At 37.9% G+C, this 22,272-nt stretch overlaps 1 protein-coding gene across 1 annotated transcript in view; it reads right to left on the reverse strand.

The window, feature by feature from the left end:
* LOC110457054 (protein PIF-like) overlaps positions 1–22,272 on the reverse strand; it is a 47,425-nt gene that overhangs the window by 22,623 nt on the left and 2,530 nt on the right. The window contains exons 3-6 of the mRNA XM_021508155.1: positions 18,019–18,276; positions 14,137–14,610; positions 13,242–13,436; positions 8,068–8,349 (exon numbers count right to left, since the gene is read on the reverse strand). Coding sequence (XP_021363830.1) covers positions 8,068–8,349; positions 13,242–13,436; positions 14,137–14,610; positions 18,019–18,276 — 1,209 coding nt within the window. The remainder of the gene's footprint in view (positions 1–8,067; positions 8,350–13,241; positions 13,437–14,136; positions 14,611–18,018; positions 18,277–22,272) is intronic.

Genomic DNA, 22,272 nt, shown 5'->3' on the forward strand with positions numbered 1-22,272 from the left:
GTCACAGACGTGATAGATACATTGTGTAACAGTCACTGACTTGATAAATACACTGTGTATCAGTCACTGACCTGATAAGTACACACTGTATCAGTCACTGATCTGATCAATACACACTGTATCAGTCACTGATCTGAGAAGTAGACACTGTATCAGTCACTGACCTGATAAATACACACTGTATCAGTCACTGACCTTATAAATACACACTGTATCAGTCACTGATCTGATAAATAGACACTGTATCAGTCACTGATCTAATCAATACACACTGTATCAGTCACTGACCTGATAAATACACACTGTATCAGTCCCAGACCTGATAAATACACACTGTATCAGTCACATACCTGATAAATACACACTGTATCAGTCACTGATCTGATCAATACACACTGTATCAGTCACTGACCTAATAAATGCACACTGTATCTGTCACAGACCTGCTGAATACACACTGAATCAGTCACTGACCTGATAAATAGACACTGAACCAGTCACTGATCTGATAAATACACACTGTATCAATCAATGACCTGATAAATGCACACTGTATAAGTCACAGACCTGCTGAATACACACTAAATCAGTCACTGACCTGATAAATAGACACTGTATCAGTCACTGACCTGGTAAATAGACACAATATCAGTCACTGACCTGATAAATACACACTGTATCAGTCACAGACCTGATACATACACATTGTATCAGTCGCTGACCTGATAAAAAGACACTGTATCAGCCACTGACCTGATAAATACACACTGTTTCAGTCACAGACCTGATAAAAACATTGTGTATTAGTTACTTACCTGATAAATACATTGTGTAACAATCACTGACCTGATAAATACACAATGTAACAGTCACTGACTTGATAAATACATTGTGTATCAGTCACTCACCTGATAAATAAACATTGTTTCAGTCACAGACGTGATAAATACACACTGTATCAGTCACTGACCTGATAAATACATTTTGTATCAATTACTTACCTGATAAATACACACTGTAACAGTCACATACCTGATAAATACACACTGTATCAGTCGCTGACTGATAAATACACACTGAATCAGTCACTGATCTGATAAATACACACTGTAACAGTCACTGACCTGATATACAGATTGTGTATCAGACACTGACCTGAAAAACACATTGTGTTTCAGACACTGCCCTGATAAATACACACTGTATCAGTCCCAGACCTGATAAATACACACTGTATCAGTCACATACCCGATAAATACACACTGTATCAGTATAAATACACACTGAATCAGTCACTGATCTGATAAATACACACTGTAACAGTCACATACCTGATAAATACACTCTGTATCAGTCGCTGACTGATAAATACACACTGAATCAGTCACTGATCTGATAAATACACACTGTAACAGTCACATACCTGATAAATACACTCTGTATCAGTCGCTGACTGATAAATACACACTGAATCAGTCACTGATCTGATAAATACACACTGTATCAATCAATGACCTGATAAATGCACACTGTATCAGTCACTGACCTGATAAATCCACACTGTAACAGTCACTGACCTGATATACAGATTGTGTATCAGACACTGACCTGATAAACACATTGTTTTTCAGACACTGACCTGATAAATACACACGGTATCAGTCGCTGACTGATAAATACACACTGAATCAGTCACTGATCTGATAAATACACACTGTAACAGTCACTGACCTGATAAACAGATAGACCTGCTGAATACACACTAAATCAGTCACTGACCTGATAAATAGACACTGTATCAGTCACTGATCTGATCAGTACACACTGTATCAGTCACTGACCTGATAAATAGACACTGTATCAGTTGCTGACCTGATAAAAACACACTGTATCAGTCACTGACCTGATAAATCCACACTGTAACAGTCACTGACCTGATATACAGATTGTGTATCAGACACTGACCTGATAAATACATTGTGTATCAGTTACTGACTTGATAAATACATTGTGTATCAGCCACTGACCTGATAAATACACACTGTATCAATCAAACACATTGTGTTTCAGACACTGACCTGATAAATACACACGGTATCAGTCGCTGACTGATAAATACACACTGAATCAGTCACTGATCTGATAAATACACACTGTATCAATCAATGACCTGATAAATGCACACTGTATCAGTCACAGACCTGATACATACACGGTGTATCAGTCACAGACCTGATAAATACATTGTGTGTAACAGTCACTGACCTGATAAACACATTGTGTATCAGACACTGACCTGATAAATACATTGTGTATCAGTGATAAATACACACTGTATCAGTCACTGATCTGATCAGTACACACTGTATCAGTCACTGCCCTGATAAATACACACTGTATCAGTCACTGATCTGAGAAGTAGACACTGTATCAGTCACTGACCTGATAAATCCACACTGTAACAGTCACTGACCTGATATACAGATTGTGTATCAGACACTGACCTGAAAAACACATTGTGTTTCAGACACTGCCCTGATAAATACACACTGTATCAGTCATTGAACTGATAAATACACACTGCATCAGTCACATACCTGATAAATACACACTGCATCAGTCGCTGACTGATAAATACACACTGAATCAGTCACTGATCTGATAAATACACACTGTAACAGTCACATACCTGATAAATACACTCTGTATCAGTCGCTGACTGATAAATACACACTGAATCAGTCACTGATCTGATAAATACACACTGTAACAGTCACATACCTGATAAATACACACTGTATCAGTCACTGACCTGATAAATACACACTGTATCAGTCATTGAACTGATAAATACACACTGCATCAGTCACATACCTGATAAATACACACTGTATCAGTCGCTGACCGATAAATACACACTGTATCAGTCACTGACCTGATAAATACACACTGTATCAGTCATTGAACTAATAAATACACACTGCATCAGTCACATACCTGATAAATACCCACTGTATCAGGCGCTGACCGATAAATACACACTGTATCAGTCACTGACCTGATAAATACACACTGTATCAGTCACTGACCTGATAAATACACACTGTATCAGTCACAGACCTGATAAATACATTGTGTGTAACAGTCACTGACCTGATAAACACATTGTGTAACATTCACTGACCAGATAAACACATTGTGTATCAGACACTGACCTGATCAATACACTCTGTGTCAGTCACAGACTGATAAATACACACTGTATCAGTCACAGACTTGATAAATACATTGTGTATCAATTACTGACCTGTAATACACACTGTATCAGTCACAGACGTGATAAATACACACTGTATCAGTCACAGACCTGATAAATACATTGTTTATCAGTCACTGACTTGATAAATACATTGTGTATCAGTCAATGACCTGATGAATACACACTGTATCAGTCACAGACCTGATACATACACGCTGTATCAGTCACAGACCTGATAAATACATTGTGTAAATACATTGTGTGTAACAGTCACTGACCTGATAAACACATTGTGTATCAGACACTGACATGATCAATACACTCTGTGTCAGACACAGACTGATAAATACATTGTGTATCAGTTACTGACTTGATAAATACATTGTGTATCAGTCACAGACTGATAAATACACACTGTATCAGTCACTGACCTGATAAATACACACTGTATTAATTACTGACCTGATAAATACACACTGTAACAGTCACTGCCCTGATAAACAGATTGTGTATCAGACACTGACCTGATAAATACACACTGTAACAGTCACTGCCCTGATAAACAGATTGTGTATCAGACACTGACCTGCTAAACACATTGTGTATCAGTCACTGACCTGATAAACTGACCTGATAAACAGATTGTGTATCAGACACTGACCTGATAAATACACACTGTATAAGTCACTGACCTGATAAATAGACACTGTACCAGTCACTGATCTGATAAATACACACTGTATCAGTCCCAGACCTGATAAATACACACTGTATCAGTCGCTGACCTAATAAAAAGACACTGTATCAGTCACTGACCTGATAACTATACACTGTATCAGTCACTGACCTGATAACTATACACTGTATCAGTCACTGACCTGATAAATGCACACTGTATGAGTCACTGACCTGATAGAAACATTGTGTATCAGTCACAGACGTGATAAATACACACTTTATCAGTCACTGACCTGATAAATACACAGTGTATCAGTCACTGACCTGATAAACTGACCTGATAAACAGATTGTGTATCAGACACTGACCTGCTAAACACATAGTGTATCAGTCACTGACCTGATAAATAGACACTGTATCAGTCAATGACCTGGTAAATAGACACTGTATCAGTCACTGACCTGGTAAATAGACACAATATCAGTCACTGACCTGATAAATACACAGTGTATCAGTCACTGACCTGATAAACTGACCTGATAAACAGATTGTGTATCAGACACTGACCTGATAAATACATTGTGTATCAGTCAATGACCTGATGAATACACACTGTATCAGTCACAGACCTGATAGATACACACTGTATCAGTCGCTGACCTAATAAAAAGACACTGTATCAGTCACTGACCTGGTAAATACACACTGTATCAGTCACTGCCCTGATAAATACACACTGTATCAATCAATGACCTGATAAATGCACACTGTATCTGTCAGTATCAGTCACTGACCTGATAAATAGACACTGTATCAGTCCCTGACCTGATAAATACACACTGTATTAATTACTGACCTGATAAATACACACTGTATCAGTCGCTGTCCTGATAAATACACACTATATCAATCACTGACCTGATCAATACACAGTGTATCAGTTACTGACCTGATAAATACACACTGTATCAGTCGCTGTCCTGATAAATACACACTATATCAATCACTGACCTGATAAATACACAGTGTATCAGTCACTGACCTGATAAATGCACACTGTATGAGTCACTGACCTGATAGAAACATTGTGTATCAGTCACAGACGTGATAAATACATTGTGTACATGAATCAGTCACAGACCTTGTATCAGTCGCTGACCTGATAAATAGACACTGTATCAGTCACTGACCTGATAAATACACACTGTATCAGTCGCTGACCTGATAAATACACACTATATCAATCACTGACCTGATCAATACACAGTGTATCAGTCACTGACCTGATAAATACACACTGTATCAGTCACTGACCTGATAAATACACACAGTATCATTCACTGACCTGATAAATACACACGGTATCAGTCGCAGATGTGATAAATACACAGTGTATCAGTTGCAGACCTGATAAATACACACTGTATCAGTCACAGACGTGATCAATACACACTTTATCAGTCACTGACCTGATAAATACACACTTTATTAATTACTGACCTGATAAATACACACTGTATCAATCACTGACCTGATCAATACACAGTGTATCAGTCGCAGACCTGATAAATACACACTGTATCAGTCATTGACCTGGTAAATACATTGTGCATCAGTCACAGACGTGCTTAATACATTGTGTACATGAATCAGTCACAGACCTGGTTATTACACAGTGTATCAGTCACTGACCTGATAAATACACACTGTATCAGTCACTGACCTGATAAATACACACTGTATCAATCACTGACCTGATAAATACACAGTGTATCAGTCGCAGACGTGATAAATACACAGTGTATCAGTCGCAGACCTGATAAATACACACTGTATCAGTCACAGACGTGATAAATACACACTTTATCAGTCACTGACCTGATAAATACACACTGTATTAATTACTGACCTGATAAATACACACTGTATCAATCACTGACCTGATAAATACACACTGTATCAGTCATTGACCTGGTAAATACATTGTGCATCAGTCACAGACGTGATAAATACATTGTGTACATGAATCAGTCACAGACCTGGTTAATACACAGTGTATCAGTCACTGACCTGATAAATACACACTGTATCAGTCACTGACCTGATAAATACACACTGTATCAGTCGCTGACCTGATAAATACACAGTGTATCCGTCACTGAATACTATCACGGCGTTTCAGCCTTTATATTGGTATTCTTTTATGTCTTTCTTCGGTACCTATAGTTCAATTAACTTTGACGCATTGTTACCATTTCAAGTCTTTCAATTCAACGTCCTGTCCGGGATACATGATATAATTGTACACATCTGTAGTAAAGACGTTATATGTAAAGTCACGTGATTTTTCGGTTCAGTTCTTTATTACCTTGAATTTTACGGCTCATCGGTTCGGTGATTAGACACGTCATAGAGTAGACATGTTATGGGTACTTTTATGTTGTTAGTCACATCTTGTGTACAGTCACGTGGGGAGATACGTTATTAAATTATATATAATTACGTGGCAAGACATTACATGTATGTTCAGCCCCGTGGTAAGACAAGTCATATGTGAAATCACGATGCAGACTTTCACTCGGAACTCCTCGAGGAAGTATACTAAGAGTTCGTTATCAGTAATCCTGTAAAATATCGAATGATTGCCATAAATTGGAGTTTGTATATCAGTTGATTTAAGGATTATCCGACATGACTGTATTACTTTCGTTACTTAATGTAACAGGAGAGGAAAAATGCACGGCCAGACCGGAATTCGAACTCTAGAAGATCGCTCTAACCAATTTAACTACTGTACATGATGGCCGGCGATCGTACACATTTTTAAGAATGATTTTTTTTTTACAGAAAATAACTTTTTATGTTTGAATTGCTGTGCAATAACAGTACTTTGAGTCTTACTGTATATGAACAGGAAGAGTACGATTATATGGGGAGTGATAAAAGAAATATAATTTGTGTAAATTTTATCAATATACCGGGTATCTAGTCACATCAGATATGCTCGGCGTTTGTCAGGAAAACTATTAACATGTATTGTACATTCAACCACGTCAAATGGAATGAAATGCATCTTTGCCAGATAAATGAAGTGGCGAAGGCAAGACATGGGATTTAGATTTAGGAACAGTGCTACACGACAAATAAAAATAAACAAGCATGACCAAGGATGTTCCAGCGCTAGAGGAAAAAACACAGCGAATTATTTCAAAGTCATGTGATTAGCCCGGTCCAATCAAATACGCTGTTATATGTATGAAATATAATAACAGAGCTGCCCCAGTCTTGTCAATACTTATAATGCCATCGGTGATAACATCTTGTCGTAACATGTTGCACAATATTTTCTGTCATAGCTTACATTTTTGATATCTCAAACGTCCCTCACCCTCTTTAGGCCATTTTTAAAACGCTAATTGCGGCGAATACGGTGTTCATCAATGCATGCACAACCAATTTTACAATCTACAAACACTAAAATGCAAACTTGCCTAAAACTTTAGGTATAGCAATAGCATTTGTATTTAGTATCTGTATAAGCGTCTTGGTTGGCAAACACCCCGTCGGGCCCAAACATGAGTTATCGACGTACACTTTCGGTTTCGGGAATTTATACGTTTTGGCTTTCCTTGAAATATTTGGTGTTTGCTTACTAAACGTGACTATGTTAATAACTGGGAGGTCGTCACGGTGTCTCTTTCTATGTGAAATACTTTTCGGGTGCCAAAACGAAAAATTCTTCTTAGCCCTAATCTTTTTGGGTTTAAAACGTTTAGGTTTAGAGAACGCTGAATAGGTAGATTTTCTTTGTTCAGCTCTTTTCATTAATTGAAGAACTTCGTTTTTTCTGGAAAAGTTTCGTCTTTTATTGTCCTTGGTTTGAACATTCTTAAACATTCTCTTTGTCTTTCGTAATTTCTGTTTTCGTCGTTTTTCTAGTTTATCCTTATACTTTTGCAAGATACGATTTCTTCTCGTGGTTTTCTGTTTGGTCAATCTGTAAGTATCTGGCGGTGATTTTTTCTTAATCCTCTTTCTCTTTCTTTTTTTCTGTGTAACATTAAATGTTTGTTTTTTATGAAGACAGTTATCTTTCCTATTGTGTTTATAAACATGAAATCTCATCAAACCTTTCTGTGTCGGAGGAGCGTGGCCGACTCCTGGTACAGGTGCCGCCATGATCGGTGGGTCGTTCTTTCCTTGGTTTCTATTCACAAATCTGACCGGGGTACCAGAGTCACGTGGTGGACAATGCTCATGGCAACTGTTGTCAGGAACGCAGCCAACGTTTTCGACGAATGATGTGTTCATTGGACAACACATTGGAAATGACTTTCTGTTGTTACAGTACCAGAACGACCGGCAGTCTGACGTGTGCTTGTGGGCCTGCATGTACGGGTCGCCACACTTGTCTGCAAGAAATAAACCCAGATTAGAATTGTAGTAAGCCGTAGAAACTAATGCTACTCTATGCTAATGAAAGTAATTTTAATTCATTCAAACATTTTTTTGTGATTTTTGATAAATCTATTTATAAAAAATGTAAATACACATGCCATTCCATACACTTTTATTTCCAATTCTGTTAAAGTGATAGTACATCTTTATGTTGCTACACTATTAACCACTACTGTTCAACTACTAACACATGCGGCTTACTGCAAAACTATTCCAAGTTTATTTCTCTACTGGAGCAGCACTCATTTACATCTTCTCTCTTGAGGTTACCCTGACGTAAGCAATTAGGGTAAATTGAAACTTTCTTCATTTGCCACATGATAAGATGTTTCGCACTCTTGTCTTATTTACTGGGAAAAGTTCCCAGACAATCAAGCAATTGGCAATGTATCCCAGGGTTCAATGCGCTAAGTTCCATTCACCTCAGTAAACGACTCACGAACTATATATCATTTGACCTCGAGGTCACAGTTAATCGGAACAAGATAGCGGCTAATTGTGTGGAAAGTGTTTGACAAAAAAAGAGGAATGTTTCGAATCGGGAAACTTAAAAATATGTCAGATCATCTTTAAGAACGATCTCCAGAGGGCTTGCACCAAGAAATCTTTAACTCAAAGGATCTGGGGAAGGCGTTTACGAGCGGTAATCAATGAATAGTCAGTCAACATTCCATTTCTTTATCATTTAACTCAAAGATCATAATATAATAACTATAATCTTTCGTTGTGATTTTAGTTTTTTTTAAACAAAACACAACGTGGAAACCCACAAGGAAAACAAAAATATATACAGGGGATATATAACGTGATTGCTGGCTCACAAAAATTTCCGCCAAAATAATCCAATGTAATAATTTGACGAAAGCTTTCATGAATATGCTTAATTGATTAAATCATGATATAGTTGTATCAATGTAAGAAAAAGATCATTTTTTCTTTCGTAATTTTATCACATGATATGGTGTATGTATGAAGACTATACAAAAAGGAGTGGAACGGAAGTGAATGAAGTGTAGCGCAAGGAACCAATCTGTCAAAATTGTACCAATTTGCTTGTCACTCTACAAACAAATTGGTACAAGTTTGACAGTTTTTTCATGGCAGGAAAACGTCCGAGAGTGAAATTACAGGCAATGAACGTTTCTGGGATTTTCACTAACACTAGCACACTAGCCGTAGGGTGGGTTTTCATACAATAAAGAGTTTTGACTCCAAAGAAATTCTGAATAATGAATATAATCCTTGGTAGAAATTCTGACAAATATATACATATGTATCTATAGAAAAAATAATATCTAACGACCGACTAAAAACAGGCTGCTTTCACCCTTCACAGGGCTCTCCAGGCATATGTATCTATAGACGTGTTTGTACAATCAAGGAGGAAAATACACGCCTTTCATTTTAAAGTACTCCAATTTCAGTAAGATTTCTAAAACAAAAAGATTTTTGAATGGATCCTACATCTTATTACTGAAACCAGGCGAGAAGAGTAAAAAGAAATATATTTAAGTTTGTAATAATGTTTACCAACAATACACAGCACGTTTCAAGCGGAGGTTTACAAAACACCAACAGATGTTTAATGCCTAGCAAAAGTTCAAGCCATACAATAAATAAAACGAAATGTTGTGAAATAAAAACGGGCAACCGAAAATCAGTGGTAAGGCTTTATTATAAGTTTTTTGTATATAATGTGCGATAGAAAACACATTAATAACAAACCACTCTTTTTTCTGTAAAATGAAAAAATAAAATAAAATACAACTAAACCTTGTTATAACGAAGCTTTAAGCTTTACTATTGGTCCTGTAGCGACATATTTCTGTGCGCAAGTAGGACTTCGTTATTACGAATGATAACCAATAAATTACAAAATTGGTCCTCAAACACATGCGAGTTTAACCCAGTATTTTTTTATTCGGATGTCTCGCATCATTGTTTAGTTTTGAAAAAGGTGGTCGTGATAATCCAGTAGTATTAAAAAGGGTCGCGATTATCACTAATATTAAATTAAATAATTGGTATTAAAGAAGGTCTAAAATGGACAAATCACTGGTTTTGAGGGAGAAAGAGATAACCAGTGGTTTTGACAAACATTGGGAAAGCTACTAGTAAGGATGAAAGTCAAAATAACCGATGCCATTGAAAAAGGTCGAGACAGCCATTAGTATTGAAGAAGGTCGAGATAGTCACTAGTATTAAAGAAGGTCGAGATAACAAGTGGCTTTGAAAAAAAATCGGGAAAGCCTCTAGTATGAAGGAAGGTAGAAATAGCCGATGATATTGAAATCAGTCGAGGTTGCGATTATTATTGAAGAAGGTCGAGATAGTCACTAGTGATAAGGAAGGTCGAGATAAACAGTGGGTTTGAGAAAGATCGGGAAAGTCACTAGTATGGAGGAAGGTTGAAATAACCAGTAGTGTCCAGGAAGGTCGAGATAGCCAGTGGTGTTCAGCAAGGTTAAGATAACCACAAATATTGAGAAAAGTAGATAGCTACTAGTACTGAGGAAGTTCGAGATAGCCTCTGATATTGAGGAAGTTCGAGATAGATACTAGTATTCAAGAAGGTCGAGATAAACAGTGATTTTGAGGAAGACAGGGAAAGTAACCAGTAAAGACGAAGGTTAAGAAGGTTGTGAAAGTCATTAGTATTGAGTCACTTGTATTGAGTCACAAATGTTGAGGAAGGTCGAGATAGTCACTAGTATTAAGAAAGACCGAATTAGAAAGCTACTAGTATAGAGGAAGGTTGAAACAACCGGTGTTATGAAAAAAAGGTCGAGATAACCACAAATGTTGAGAGTATTGAAATAGTTCGAGATAGCCACTAGTACTGATGAAGTTCGAGATAGCCACCAGTATTGAGAAAATTCAGGCAAGCTACTATCATTGAGGAAGTCCAAATAACTCGTGTTAGTGAAAAAGATTGAGTTAGCCAATAGTATTGAGCCATTAGTATTGGGGAAGGTCGATATAGTCACTAGTGATAAGGAAGGTCGAGATAAACAGTGGGTTTGAGAAAGATCGAGAAAGTCACTAGTATGAAGCAAGGTTGAAATATTCAGTGGTGTTCAGAAAGGTAAGGATAACCACAAATATTGAGAAAGGTCGAGATAGGCACTAGAACTGAGGAAGTTCGAGATAGCCACTAGCATTCAGGAAGTTCAGAAAAGCCATTAGTATTAAGAAATTACGAACACACCACTGGTAACGAAGAATGCTAAGGAAAAGTCGGGATCTAAGATACATAACTCGTATAAAAATTGAGAGGGAAGTGTTAACCCAGTGTATTTTAAATTGTCGGTTCTCTTCCTATTTTTTTATGTAACTAATTTAATGATGCAAAGGAGAGATACACTACGCATGACCACAAACAATATTTTCTTTCGTATGGACAACTGTGTTTCCGATAAAACAGGAATAACCAAGTTAAATATGAAAGAAACACCAACAATCTACAGATACCATGTGTGTAAAGCTAAATAGACGCTAACTCAAATGTTCAAACTTATTTGCTAAAGTGTATAAGGAATGCCGGCAATATTGGGTATACATTCTGTAATTGCGTCCCTTAATACCGAGTCTCCTGTTGATCTTCATAGCGAAGTATGTAGAGCAGGTGCTTTGATTACTGCATTCTACAAAGTAGTTTAAACTTAGCGAGATTTTGGCGAGATTTTTTTTATTAAGATATCTCCGTCTGTTGACTTTTAAAGGTAATCTTTTTGAAAACTATAAATTAAGATATATGAATCTCCGAAAATTGAAAATTTTGAATGTGATATGGACTAAATGTTTTCAAGCGAAGAGTAGCGGTATATTTTAGCCATGCCTAGATTTAAAACATTGAGCAGCACCAGGTAACCTATTTAAACATAGGAAATGAAGTTTACCTGAAAAGAAAGTATGTAAGAGTATGCTACAAACTGGAATAGTAAGTTAACTGTTTTCTCAAACATGATTATTCACCGGGAAATAAGGGAGAAATGATTCAAAAGAAGGAACAGAACCGGTTTTGCTTATCTCTTGTGTCGATCCAAGGCTTGTAGATCTTCAAAAACTAATGAAAGAAAAGTCTATTATTATGCAAAAGAGCAAGAAAGGTCCCCTCCCTTTTCCTAACTCCCGACAGCCCCACGCCACTGTTTCCTAAACATACCCGGTAAGGATCAGATGATCATTGCACTCCGCACACAACTAAAGCCAGACACATTGATAGAGAAGGAAATTCCAAATGATAACTGCAAGCTCTTTATTTAGGTAGAAACTGAAATAGATTTGCTCAAACGGAAGGGGTTATTGCTAAAAGATTTTTTTTTTTTTTATCTTGGTTCGTTATGAAATTTCAACATTCCGGAATCGAACGACCTTTGTACTTTCCAATATAGCTTGTATTTTACCTTGACCAAAACCGGATGAGGAAATAAATAAAAAGAGATCTGGTCTGTGTCAATGTGTCTGGGTCATATAGCTCTATCAGCCCACAGAAAGGCGAAGCCGAGATATCAATGACATCTGTGACATAATGCGCGCTGTTCCTTACCGGACACCTAACGTTTACTGCACTCTCATTCTCCTTTCTCCTCTGAACTGCTACTATCACTATCACTGCCATCGTCATCGCTATCCTGACTGCTACCTTTATCCTCTCTATTACCATGATCATGATTAAACGCACCATGATGATGACAACTTCTACAACTACTTCCGGTTTTTGGCTTCCGGTTTTTGGATTGATCAACTTCAGAACTATCATCTGATACACCACGTAACAATATTGTCTCCCTTCTGTACATCTCCCAAACGAGATGCATGAACTGAGCTTTGAGGTTTTGTTTACCCGTCAGACAGAAGACCATGTGGGCGGGCTTGCACGTCATGGTTTCTTGATCCCAGAAATTCCCCCATGGGCACTCCTGGATTGAGTGTTGCCGCTTTCCGTCCGCAGTGAAATAACACTGTACGAATTTGTCGCAGTCAGTGGGATGTCTGTTAAACCCGGCACCATTTCTCATCCTACAGCCGTCACAAGGGTCTGAAACATTGCACTTGGAATAAGCTTAATACATTCTTGCAAGTGGAAATTTTGGAAACTCTTTGAAAATTCCCTGGCACTTCCACCAGACTTAAACCATATTTTGACAATTTAGATGTCCGACCTCCAGCAAACAATCAAACTGCCAGAATATATCTAAGTGTTGTAGAAGGACCAGCTAATGGTATGCTTTTATAGCATTGTTAAGAGGTGTGTTCTCGTTTATCTCAAGATTTTTATTTTATTTGGAAGGTTCAAGTTCCGAATGAATGTTGTAATTCAGGGGATGTGAACCACTCTAGGCATATCATCTGCCAATAGTCAGACTGAATATAATAATATATATCATGTGTTTCCTATAATGTATGCAAATCCTAAATTGTAACATAAACTTATCAGACACTTGTATCGGAAACCTACATCTTCGAGTACCTGTTTCATTGAATGTTACCATAGAAAGCTGCTACTGGGGGAACACCTGTTGAATCAGGTTTTTTTCTCATATGTCTTCGAGGACATTAAAGGAACCAAATGTGATCTGCTGCCCTAATTAAAATAGTCTGGATATTTCTTTTCTCATTTCTCTACTCTTTTTTTTCTGTGCTTTCTCCCGGGGCACTCGTCTTCATATGACGTCAGCTGTTACGAGGTTTTAAACCCTATACAAACATACATACCAACCAGCGTGTACATGTATTACCTATGGGCTTGGTGGTGGTAGGGGTGGGCGTGGTAGTCGTGGTAGTGGGCGTCGTGGTGGTGGGTGTCGTGGTGGTGGGTGTCGTCGTTGTTGTTGTGGGCGTGGTCGTCGTCGTTGTCGGTGCAGGAGTCGTTGTGGTTGTAGTTGTCGTAGTGGTCGTTGTTGTCGTCGTTGTGGTGGTGGTGGTCGTTGGACACACTTGGCGGACCAGCGACGACACGACGCTCTTGAGTTGATCGAAGGACGATACAGACATAACATTTGATGAGTTACTAGCAATCGACCGAAGTTCGTCGTTGTCTATGAGCTGGGTAACGCCCACCGCAAACATGTCTATTCCCTCTGACTGGGCGGCGTTCGCCTGGCGAGCCGTCTGCGTCGGAATCTTGGAGATTCCGTCAGTGATGACGATGCCGACACGAGGAACGTTACGGCGGCCTTGTCTGGAAAACATCTGTCTCATCGCTTGGATACCTAGAATTATACAGCATTAAGTTGTGGCATATGACATTATAATAAAACGGATAGTTATAAACAAATCAGTGGTCAGTCCAAACCAATTATAGCTTTAGTCAAAGCTGAAGGGTATATTTAACTAGAGGCTCAGTGGGCCTACATCGCTCTCCTGCTATTAATCTGACACTTGTAACCTTAACAGTGGACAGTTGGTTTAGTTTGGTTTAGCAATGTTTGACGTCTTATCAACAGCTTTGGTAATTTAAGGACGGTAAAAGTGGACAAAGCCCAAATACATTTAAATGGACTCAATAAAAGTAAAGGCTCAATACCATCACTTATGACACTAAACAGTATGTTTAAAGATTTTAACATATTTGACCCTATCGACATTGAAAAAATTATGAAGGTTATTCATTTCAAAAACCCGGCAGCCTTCATCCCAGCATGCTAATGGCCAAATATCATCACTCTAGGATCTTTGAGTATTCAGAAGAAGTCATTTAAAGGTTTCCGACACATTTGACCCATGCGATCTTGACGATGGGTGAAGGTCTTTCATTCCAATACACATGATAGCCCTTCATCAAAGCAAGCTCATCATCCGAGGTATTTAGATTATTCAGAAGAAGTTGCTTTACAGGTTTTGAAATCGTTTGCCCCCCGTGATATTTAATTCAGGGGAAAAGTAAGATATTTTAACAAACTTGATAGCTTTTCATCTAAGCATGCTACAGGCAAAATATTATCACCCGTGGCTTTTTGGTTCAAAAGTGGTTTTAAGGGTTTTTTGAACTTTTTTGTTTGACTCTAGGCCTTACAGTGATTTAGAAGAAGTTTTTGATATAATTGACTCCTATGACCTTGTATATAGGCGAAGGCCATTCATTTGAAAAAAATATATCCTTTCATCTCATCATGCTACTGGCAAAATTTGATTCTTGGCCTTTTTATTCTACAGGAGAAATCAAATATCCTTTTTGACATATTTGACCCCTCTGATCTTGAATACCGATCAAAGTCATTTTATTCACGAATTTTGTTGGGCTCCATCCCAGGTAGTTATCAGCCTAACATCGTGATTCTATGTCGGCCTTACATTCTTCCGAAGTAGTCGTTTGAAGTGTTAGTTGATCCCAGTGACCTTGGATACAGATTAAGGTCATTTTATTCGCAAACATTATTGCACTTAATACCAGGAAGCTACCAGCCTAATATCGTGATTCTAGGCCTTTCTGTTCTTCAGAAGAAGTCGTTTAGTTTTTTTGGACATATTTGACCCTTGTGACCTTGAAAACAGCTCAATGTAATTTGTATCCGCTACTTTGTTGGGCCCTATCACAGGAAGCTTTTAGCCAATTACCGTGTCTCTAGGTGTTTTCACTCTTTAGAAAAAGTCGTTTAAACAAAACGTTGACGGACGACGGACCTCGTGCCACGGCGTAAGCTTATTTGCCCCTCTGGCAGGGTAGTTAAAAGCCATAAGTAATGCTCAAAGTTGTCTCTCGTAAACGTTTTCACATTAAATGGTACATCTCCTGGTACATATATGTACAGAGACCAGTTAAGTAAATTCCCCGCAACTTAAACCAGCACAAGCTACAGAAAGTTGTGTGCTACATTTCCAGGTGCAGAAATCGAGGTGCTAAATGTCCCAGTACAGAAACCAACATAACACCTTCCCCAGTATAAATCAGTGGGTCATATTTCCCCGTACATTAGCATTTGTCTTATGAACCGTAAGGCTTACAGAATAAATTGAATTGAATTGAAGTTTGCCCCATTTTTGGGTAGAGGAACCAGTACACTTCATGACCCGGTACAGACACAACTCTCCCATTGGAGTTTCCGGTACGGACACAACTCTCCCATTGGAGTTCCCGGCACAGACACAACTCTCCCATTGGAGTTTCCGGTACAGAAACAACTCTCCCATTGGAGTTTCCGGTACAGACACAACGCTCCCATTGGAGTTCCCGGTACAGACACAACTCTCCCATTGGAGTTTCCGGTACAGAAACCATTAGACTACATTTTCTTCCATACAAAAAAACAGTACAACATTTCCTGCGAAGGAAATTAGTGTGGTGCATCCCCAGGCACAAAAACCAAGGTATTACATGGCCCAGTTCTAACATATCACATTCTCCGGTATATATTACTCAAAGTACTTAATTTTCCAGTACAGCTTGTTACATTACATTGTATTAAATTTCCCAGTACCGAAACCAATGTGATTCGTGCCCCGGTTCAGAAACCATGTCTGAACAGAACCGGGAAAAAAATGAAACTTGATATTGAGGGACCCTGTGAGTATAAATTAAATTTGTATAAACAGTTACTTATGACACTTAACGTAGAAGGCACACTATACTTAAAACAAGTATCCCAAAAATGTATATAAAACATTACCGGGGTTAGGAAGGACGTACGTGGCCCTTCGTGTAGATACTGTCAAACATGCCACATCATTATTAAATCGTGGGAGGTTTTTGTGTTTTGTGAGCGAGAAGAACATGGAAGTTGTTTTAATTGTCGTCATTAGGTGATATCAAAACAAAGCCCCACTACACGTGTTTAAGTTGAACATCACGATTACAGGTAAATCCAATACACTTTCGTGTCTCTGTTTCTCTCAATACAAGATTAGATATCGCTTTGAAAAAAACCATGTATCAAGCTGTCAAATTTCTATAGTCAATCGCCGAACGAACTCGCGGTTTTTAAATCAAACGAAAGGCGAAATATCGAAAAAAATCCATTCTAAGTAGCTTAAATGCGAGTTTTTCGTTTCCCCTTTTTGTGGTCATTATGTATTTTTCGCTTTTCATAGCTTAATGCGCCGTTTGATTTAGTAAAATGGCGCTTTTTCTTGGCGACAGAACGAAAAAGCAACAAAACACGATTATCAAAAAAACAAACTTTCATCACGTCCTGTTTCACATACGTGTTTCTTACATATATTCGCCAATTTAGCGAAAATTCAGTTATCAGCAAACTTCTCTTCATTTGGAAATCAAAGAAAGCAAACAAGTTAATGTGCTAAAGAAAAAAATGTATCAGATAATAACTATTTAGTTATATCAATTAAACATCAGACTGAAGCCAAACAAGATTCACTGACAAGTGTATTGTAACTGAGGACGACAGACAAGGATAAAACATTTGTATGACTGAGGACAAATAACACAAGGATTGTAATCAGACATAACACTGAAGACAACCATAACACACACCCCCCCCCCCCCCCCCCCTTAAAGGGAAGAACAGAAAGTGATTTTAAGATTTTAGGAAATTTTGGGTGGTTTTTAGTGAATGACTCAAGCATACGAACATTAAAATGCAGAATGGTTGACAACATGACTTAACAGTCGTCCAAGTGTGTCTATATTACAGAGTTTTAACAATAGAATACATCGAAGTTACCTAAATCGGTTCTCGTCCCATCACGTGGATGATTGAGCGCCAGTGTATCAATGCGCAGTCGCCTCCGGTCTGCACTGAGCGGAAGTTTGGCAGGCACATCACTACTATAAAGTACAAGTCCAAATCTTGCCTGGTCATCTGCCAGCTGTAGTCCGTCAATCAAGTCTACAAGTGACCGCTTCAACGTCACAAAGTCCTTAGCCGTGATACTGTCCGAACCGTCAACGACCACTATGACGTCCAGCAAGTCTCGGCAACCTTGAAAAATAGAAATCCACATAAAACGGCTTTATGCTTTTATTGACCATAATAACGCGGAATACCTGTCCACACTAAATACACGTAACATAATAAAACACCTAGATGTTGTAAAAGCTTGACGAACAACAGTTCATTGTAACAGTTCCTTGCTTGTACATTTAGAAATTAATTATCTTGTTCCTTAGTTACAACATGACCATCTTGTTTATTAGTTACATTATTACCTTTCTCCTTGTTCCGTAGTTACAACACGACCATCTTGTTTATTAACTACATTATTCCCTTTCTCCTTGTTCCGTAGTTACAACACGACCATCTTGTTTATTAACTACATTATTACCTTTCTCCTTGTTCCGTAGTTATAACATGACGTTTTTGTTCCCTAGCTGAAAGATAGCTCTCAATTTCTCTTACTTTTCTCAAGATTGAAAGTTTTTTGAAAAATGCATCTATGTTCTGCCTTAGGAAATAAAAATTCACAATTCGGACGCCAGACAAACAGAAAAGAAAAAAGTGCTTGCACAAGTGTCAACAGTGTGCAATTCAATTCGAGGATTTAAGCATATAAGGTGGACTAGTTGGTACTTTTTTAGTAAAGACACAATGAAGCAAAATCACAAAATCTCCCTTTCGTTCGTACCATCGGTTGGAACGTGTTACTAGGACAAACAGAGGATCATGTGTGTATACATTAACACGCACTAATTACAGTATTACTAGGACAAACAGCGGAACGTGTGATGTATACATTAACACACACTAATTACAGTGTTACTAGGACATACAGAGGAACGTGTGATGTATACATTAACACACATTAATTACAGTGTTACTAGGACATACAGCGGAACGTGTGACGTACACAATAATACACTAATTACAGTGTTACTAGGACAAACAGAGGAACGTGTGATGTATACATTAACACACACTAATTACAGTGTTACTAGGACATACAGAGGAACGTGTGATGTATACATTAACACACACTAATTACAGTGTTACTAGGACAAACAGAGGAACGTGTGATGTATACATTAACACACACTAATTACAGTGTTACTAGGACATACAGAGGAACGTGTGATGTATACATTAACACACACTAATTACAGTGTTACTAGGACAAACAGAGGAACGTGTGATGTATACATTAACACACACTAATTACAGTGTTACTAGGACATACAGAGGAACGTGTGATGTATACATTAACACACACTAATTACAGTGTTACTAGGACAAACAGAGGAACGTGTGATGTATACATTAACACACACTAATTACAGTGTTACTAGGACATACAGAGGAACGTGTGATGTATACATTAACACACACTAATTACAGTGTTACTAGGACAAACAGAGGAACGTGTGATGTATACATTAACACACACTAATTACAGTGTTACTAGGACATACAGAGGAACGTGTGATGTATACATTAACACACACTAATTACAGTGTTACTAGGACAAACAGAGGAACGTGTGATGTATACATTAACACACACTAATTACAGTGTTACTAGGACATACAGAGGAACGTGTGATGTATACATTAACACACACTAATTACAGTGTTACTAGGACAAACAGAGGAACGTGTGATGTATACATTAACACACACTAATTACAGTGTTACTAGGACATACAGAGGAACGTGTGATGTATACATTAACACACACTAATTACAGTGTTACTAGGACAAACAGAGGAACGTGTGATGTATACATTAACACACACTAATTACAGTGTTACTAGGACATACAGAGGAACGTGTGATGTATACATTAACACACACTAATTACAGTGTTACTAGGACAAACAGAGGAACGTGTGATGTATACATTAACACACACTAATTACAGTGTTACTAGGACATACAGAGGAACGTGTGATGTATACATTAACACACACTAATTACAGTGTTACTAGGACAAACAGAGGAACGTGTGATGTATACATTAACACACACTAATTACAGTGTTACTAGGACATACAGAGGAACGTGTGATGTATACATTAACACACACTAATTACAGTGTTACTAGGACAAACAGAGGAACGTGTGATGTATACATTAACACACACTAATTACAGTGTTACTAGGACATACAGAGGAACGTGTGATGTATACATTAACACACACTAATTACAGTGTTACTAGGACAAACAGAGGAACGTGTGATGTATACATTAACACACACTAATTACAGTGTTACTAGGACATACAGAGGAACGTGTGATGTATACATTAACACACACTAATTACAGTGTTACTAGGACAAACAGAGGAACGTGTGATGTATACATTAACACACACTAATTACAGTGTTACTAGGACATACAGAGGAACGTGTGATGTATACATTAACACACACTAATTACAGTGTTACTAGGACAAACAGAGGAACGTGTGATGTATACATTAACACACACTAATTACAGTGTTACTAGGACATACAGAGGAACGTGTGATGTATACATTAACACACACTAATTACAGTGTTACTAGGACATACAGAGGAACGTGTGATGTATACATTAACACACACTAATTACAGTGTTACTAGGACATACAGCGGAACGTGTGATGTATACATTAACACGCACTAATTACAGTGTTACTAGGACATACAGCGGAACGTGTGATGTATACATTAACACGCACTAATTACAGTGTTACTAGGACATACAGCGGAACGTGTGATGTATACATTAACACGCACTAATTACAGTGTTACTAGGATAAACAGCGGAACGTGTGATGTATACATTAACACACACTAATTACAGTGTTACTAGGACATACAGCGGAACGTGTGATGTATACATTAACACGCACTAATTACAGTGTTACTAGGACAAACAGCGGAACGTGTGATGTATACATTAACACGCACTAATTACAGTGTTACTAGGACAAACAGCGGAACGTGTGATGTATACATTAACACGCACTAATTACAGTGTTACTAGGACAAACAGCGGAACGTGTGATGTATACATTAACACGCACTAATTACAGTGTTACTAGGACAAACAGCGGAACGTGTGATGTATACATTAACACGCACTAATTACAGTGTTACTAGGACAAACAGCGGAACATGTGATGTATACATTAACACACACTATTTACAGTGTTACTAGGACAAACAGAGGAACGTGTGATGTATACATTAACACACACTAATTACAGTGTTACTAGGACATACAGAGGAACGTGTGATGTATACATTAACACACTAATTACTACGTATCCTTATATGGAGTGACGCGCGCTCGTGCAGGTAAGACCTTAGTGACCTGTGTACTCCGCTTGGCTAGTTGACAGTAATGAGTGTTACGTGTCCGCTAAGCGGTACTAATGACCCTTCAAACGACATGGTCAGTGCCAGCTGTACTTTCTATTTTGTGTATAATAGGTTTTGCTGAAAGCTATCTGGATTTTTTTACGTCCTTATGCATGGCGGCTAATATTACTCGGTCCCTCCGTTTGTGATTCCTAGTAATGGCTACTGCGAGTTTATAGAAAATATGAAGAATAAATTAAAGGTCCCATCTCAATTACATTGCGTGACCAGTATATTATTAAGATAACAATGCTTGGATAATTACGAAAATATCGTAGGAATAGCAGGTCATTTCGTGAATTTATTGTTTTATATGTCTTTGTTTGACGGTCAATGTTTGAATCACAAGTTTGTCTGGTTACATGCATCAATATTATACATGTACTTTATTTCGATTTGCTTACATATAATACTTATTCGGCGAATTGTAAAATAGCAATTACTTTAAGTAGGCTACATATGCCTACCGCATCCCTTACTTCTGTACGTTCGTGCCGTTCTCTCTCTCTTGGCATAACTTTTAAATTATGAGGACTTCCAGGATTTATCTCTCGTACTTTCATTTCATTCATTTAGTTTCATATATTTAATTAAATTTCACTTAAATCGCCAAGAATGACGCGATTTCGTTTACTA

Source organism: Mizuhopecten yessoensis, unplaced genomic scaffold, assembly GCF_002113885.1.
Source record: "Mizuhopecten yessoensis strain PY_sf001 unplaced genomic scaffold, ASM211388v2 scaffold1079, whole genome shotgun sequence".
NCBI lineage: Eukaryota > Metazoa > Mollusca > Bivalvia > Pectinida > Pectinidae > Mizuhopecten > Mizuhopecten yessoensis.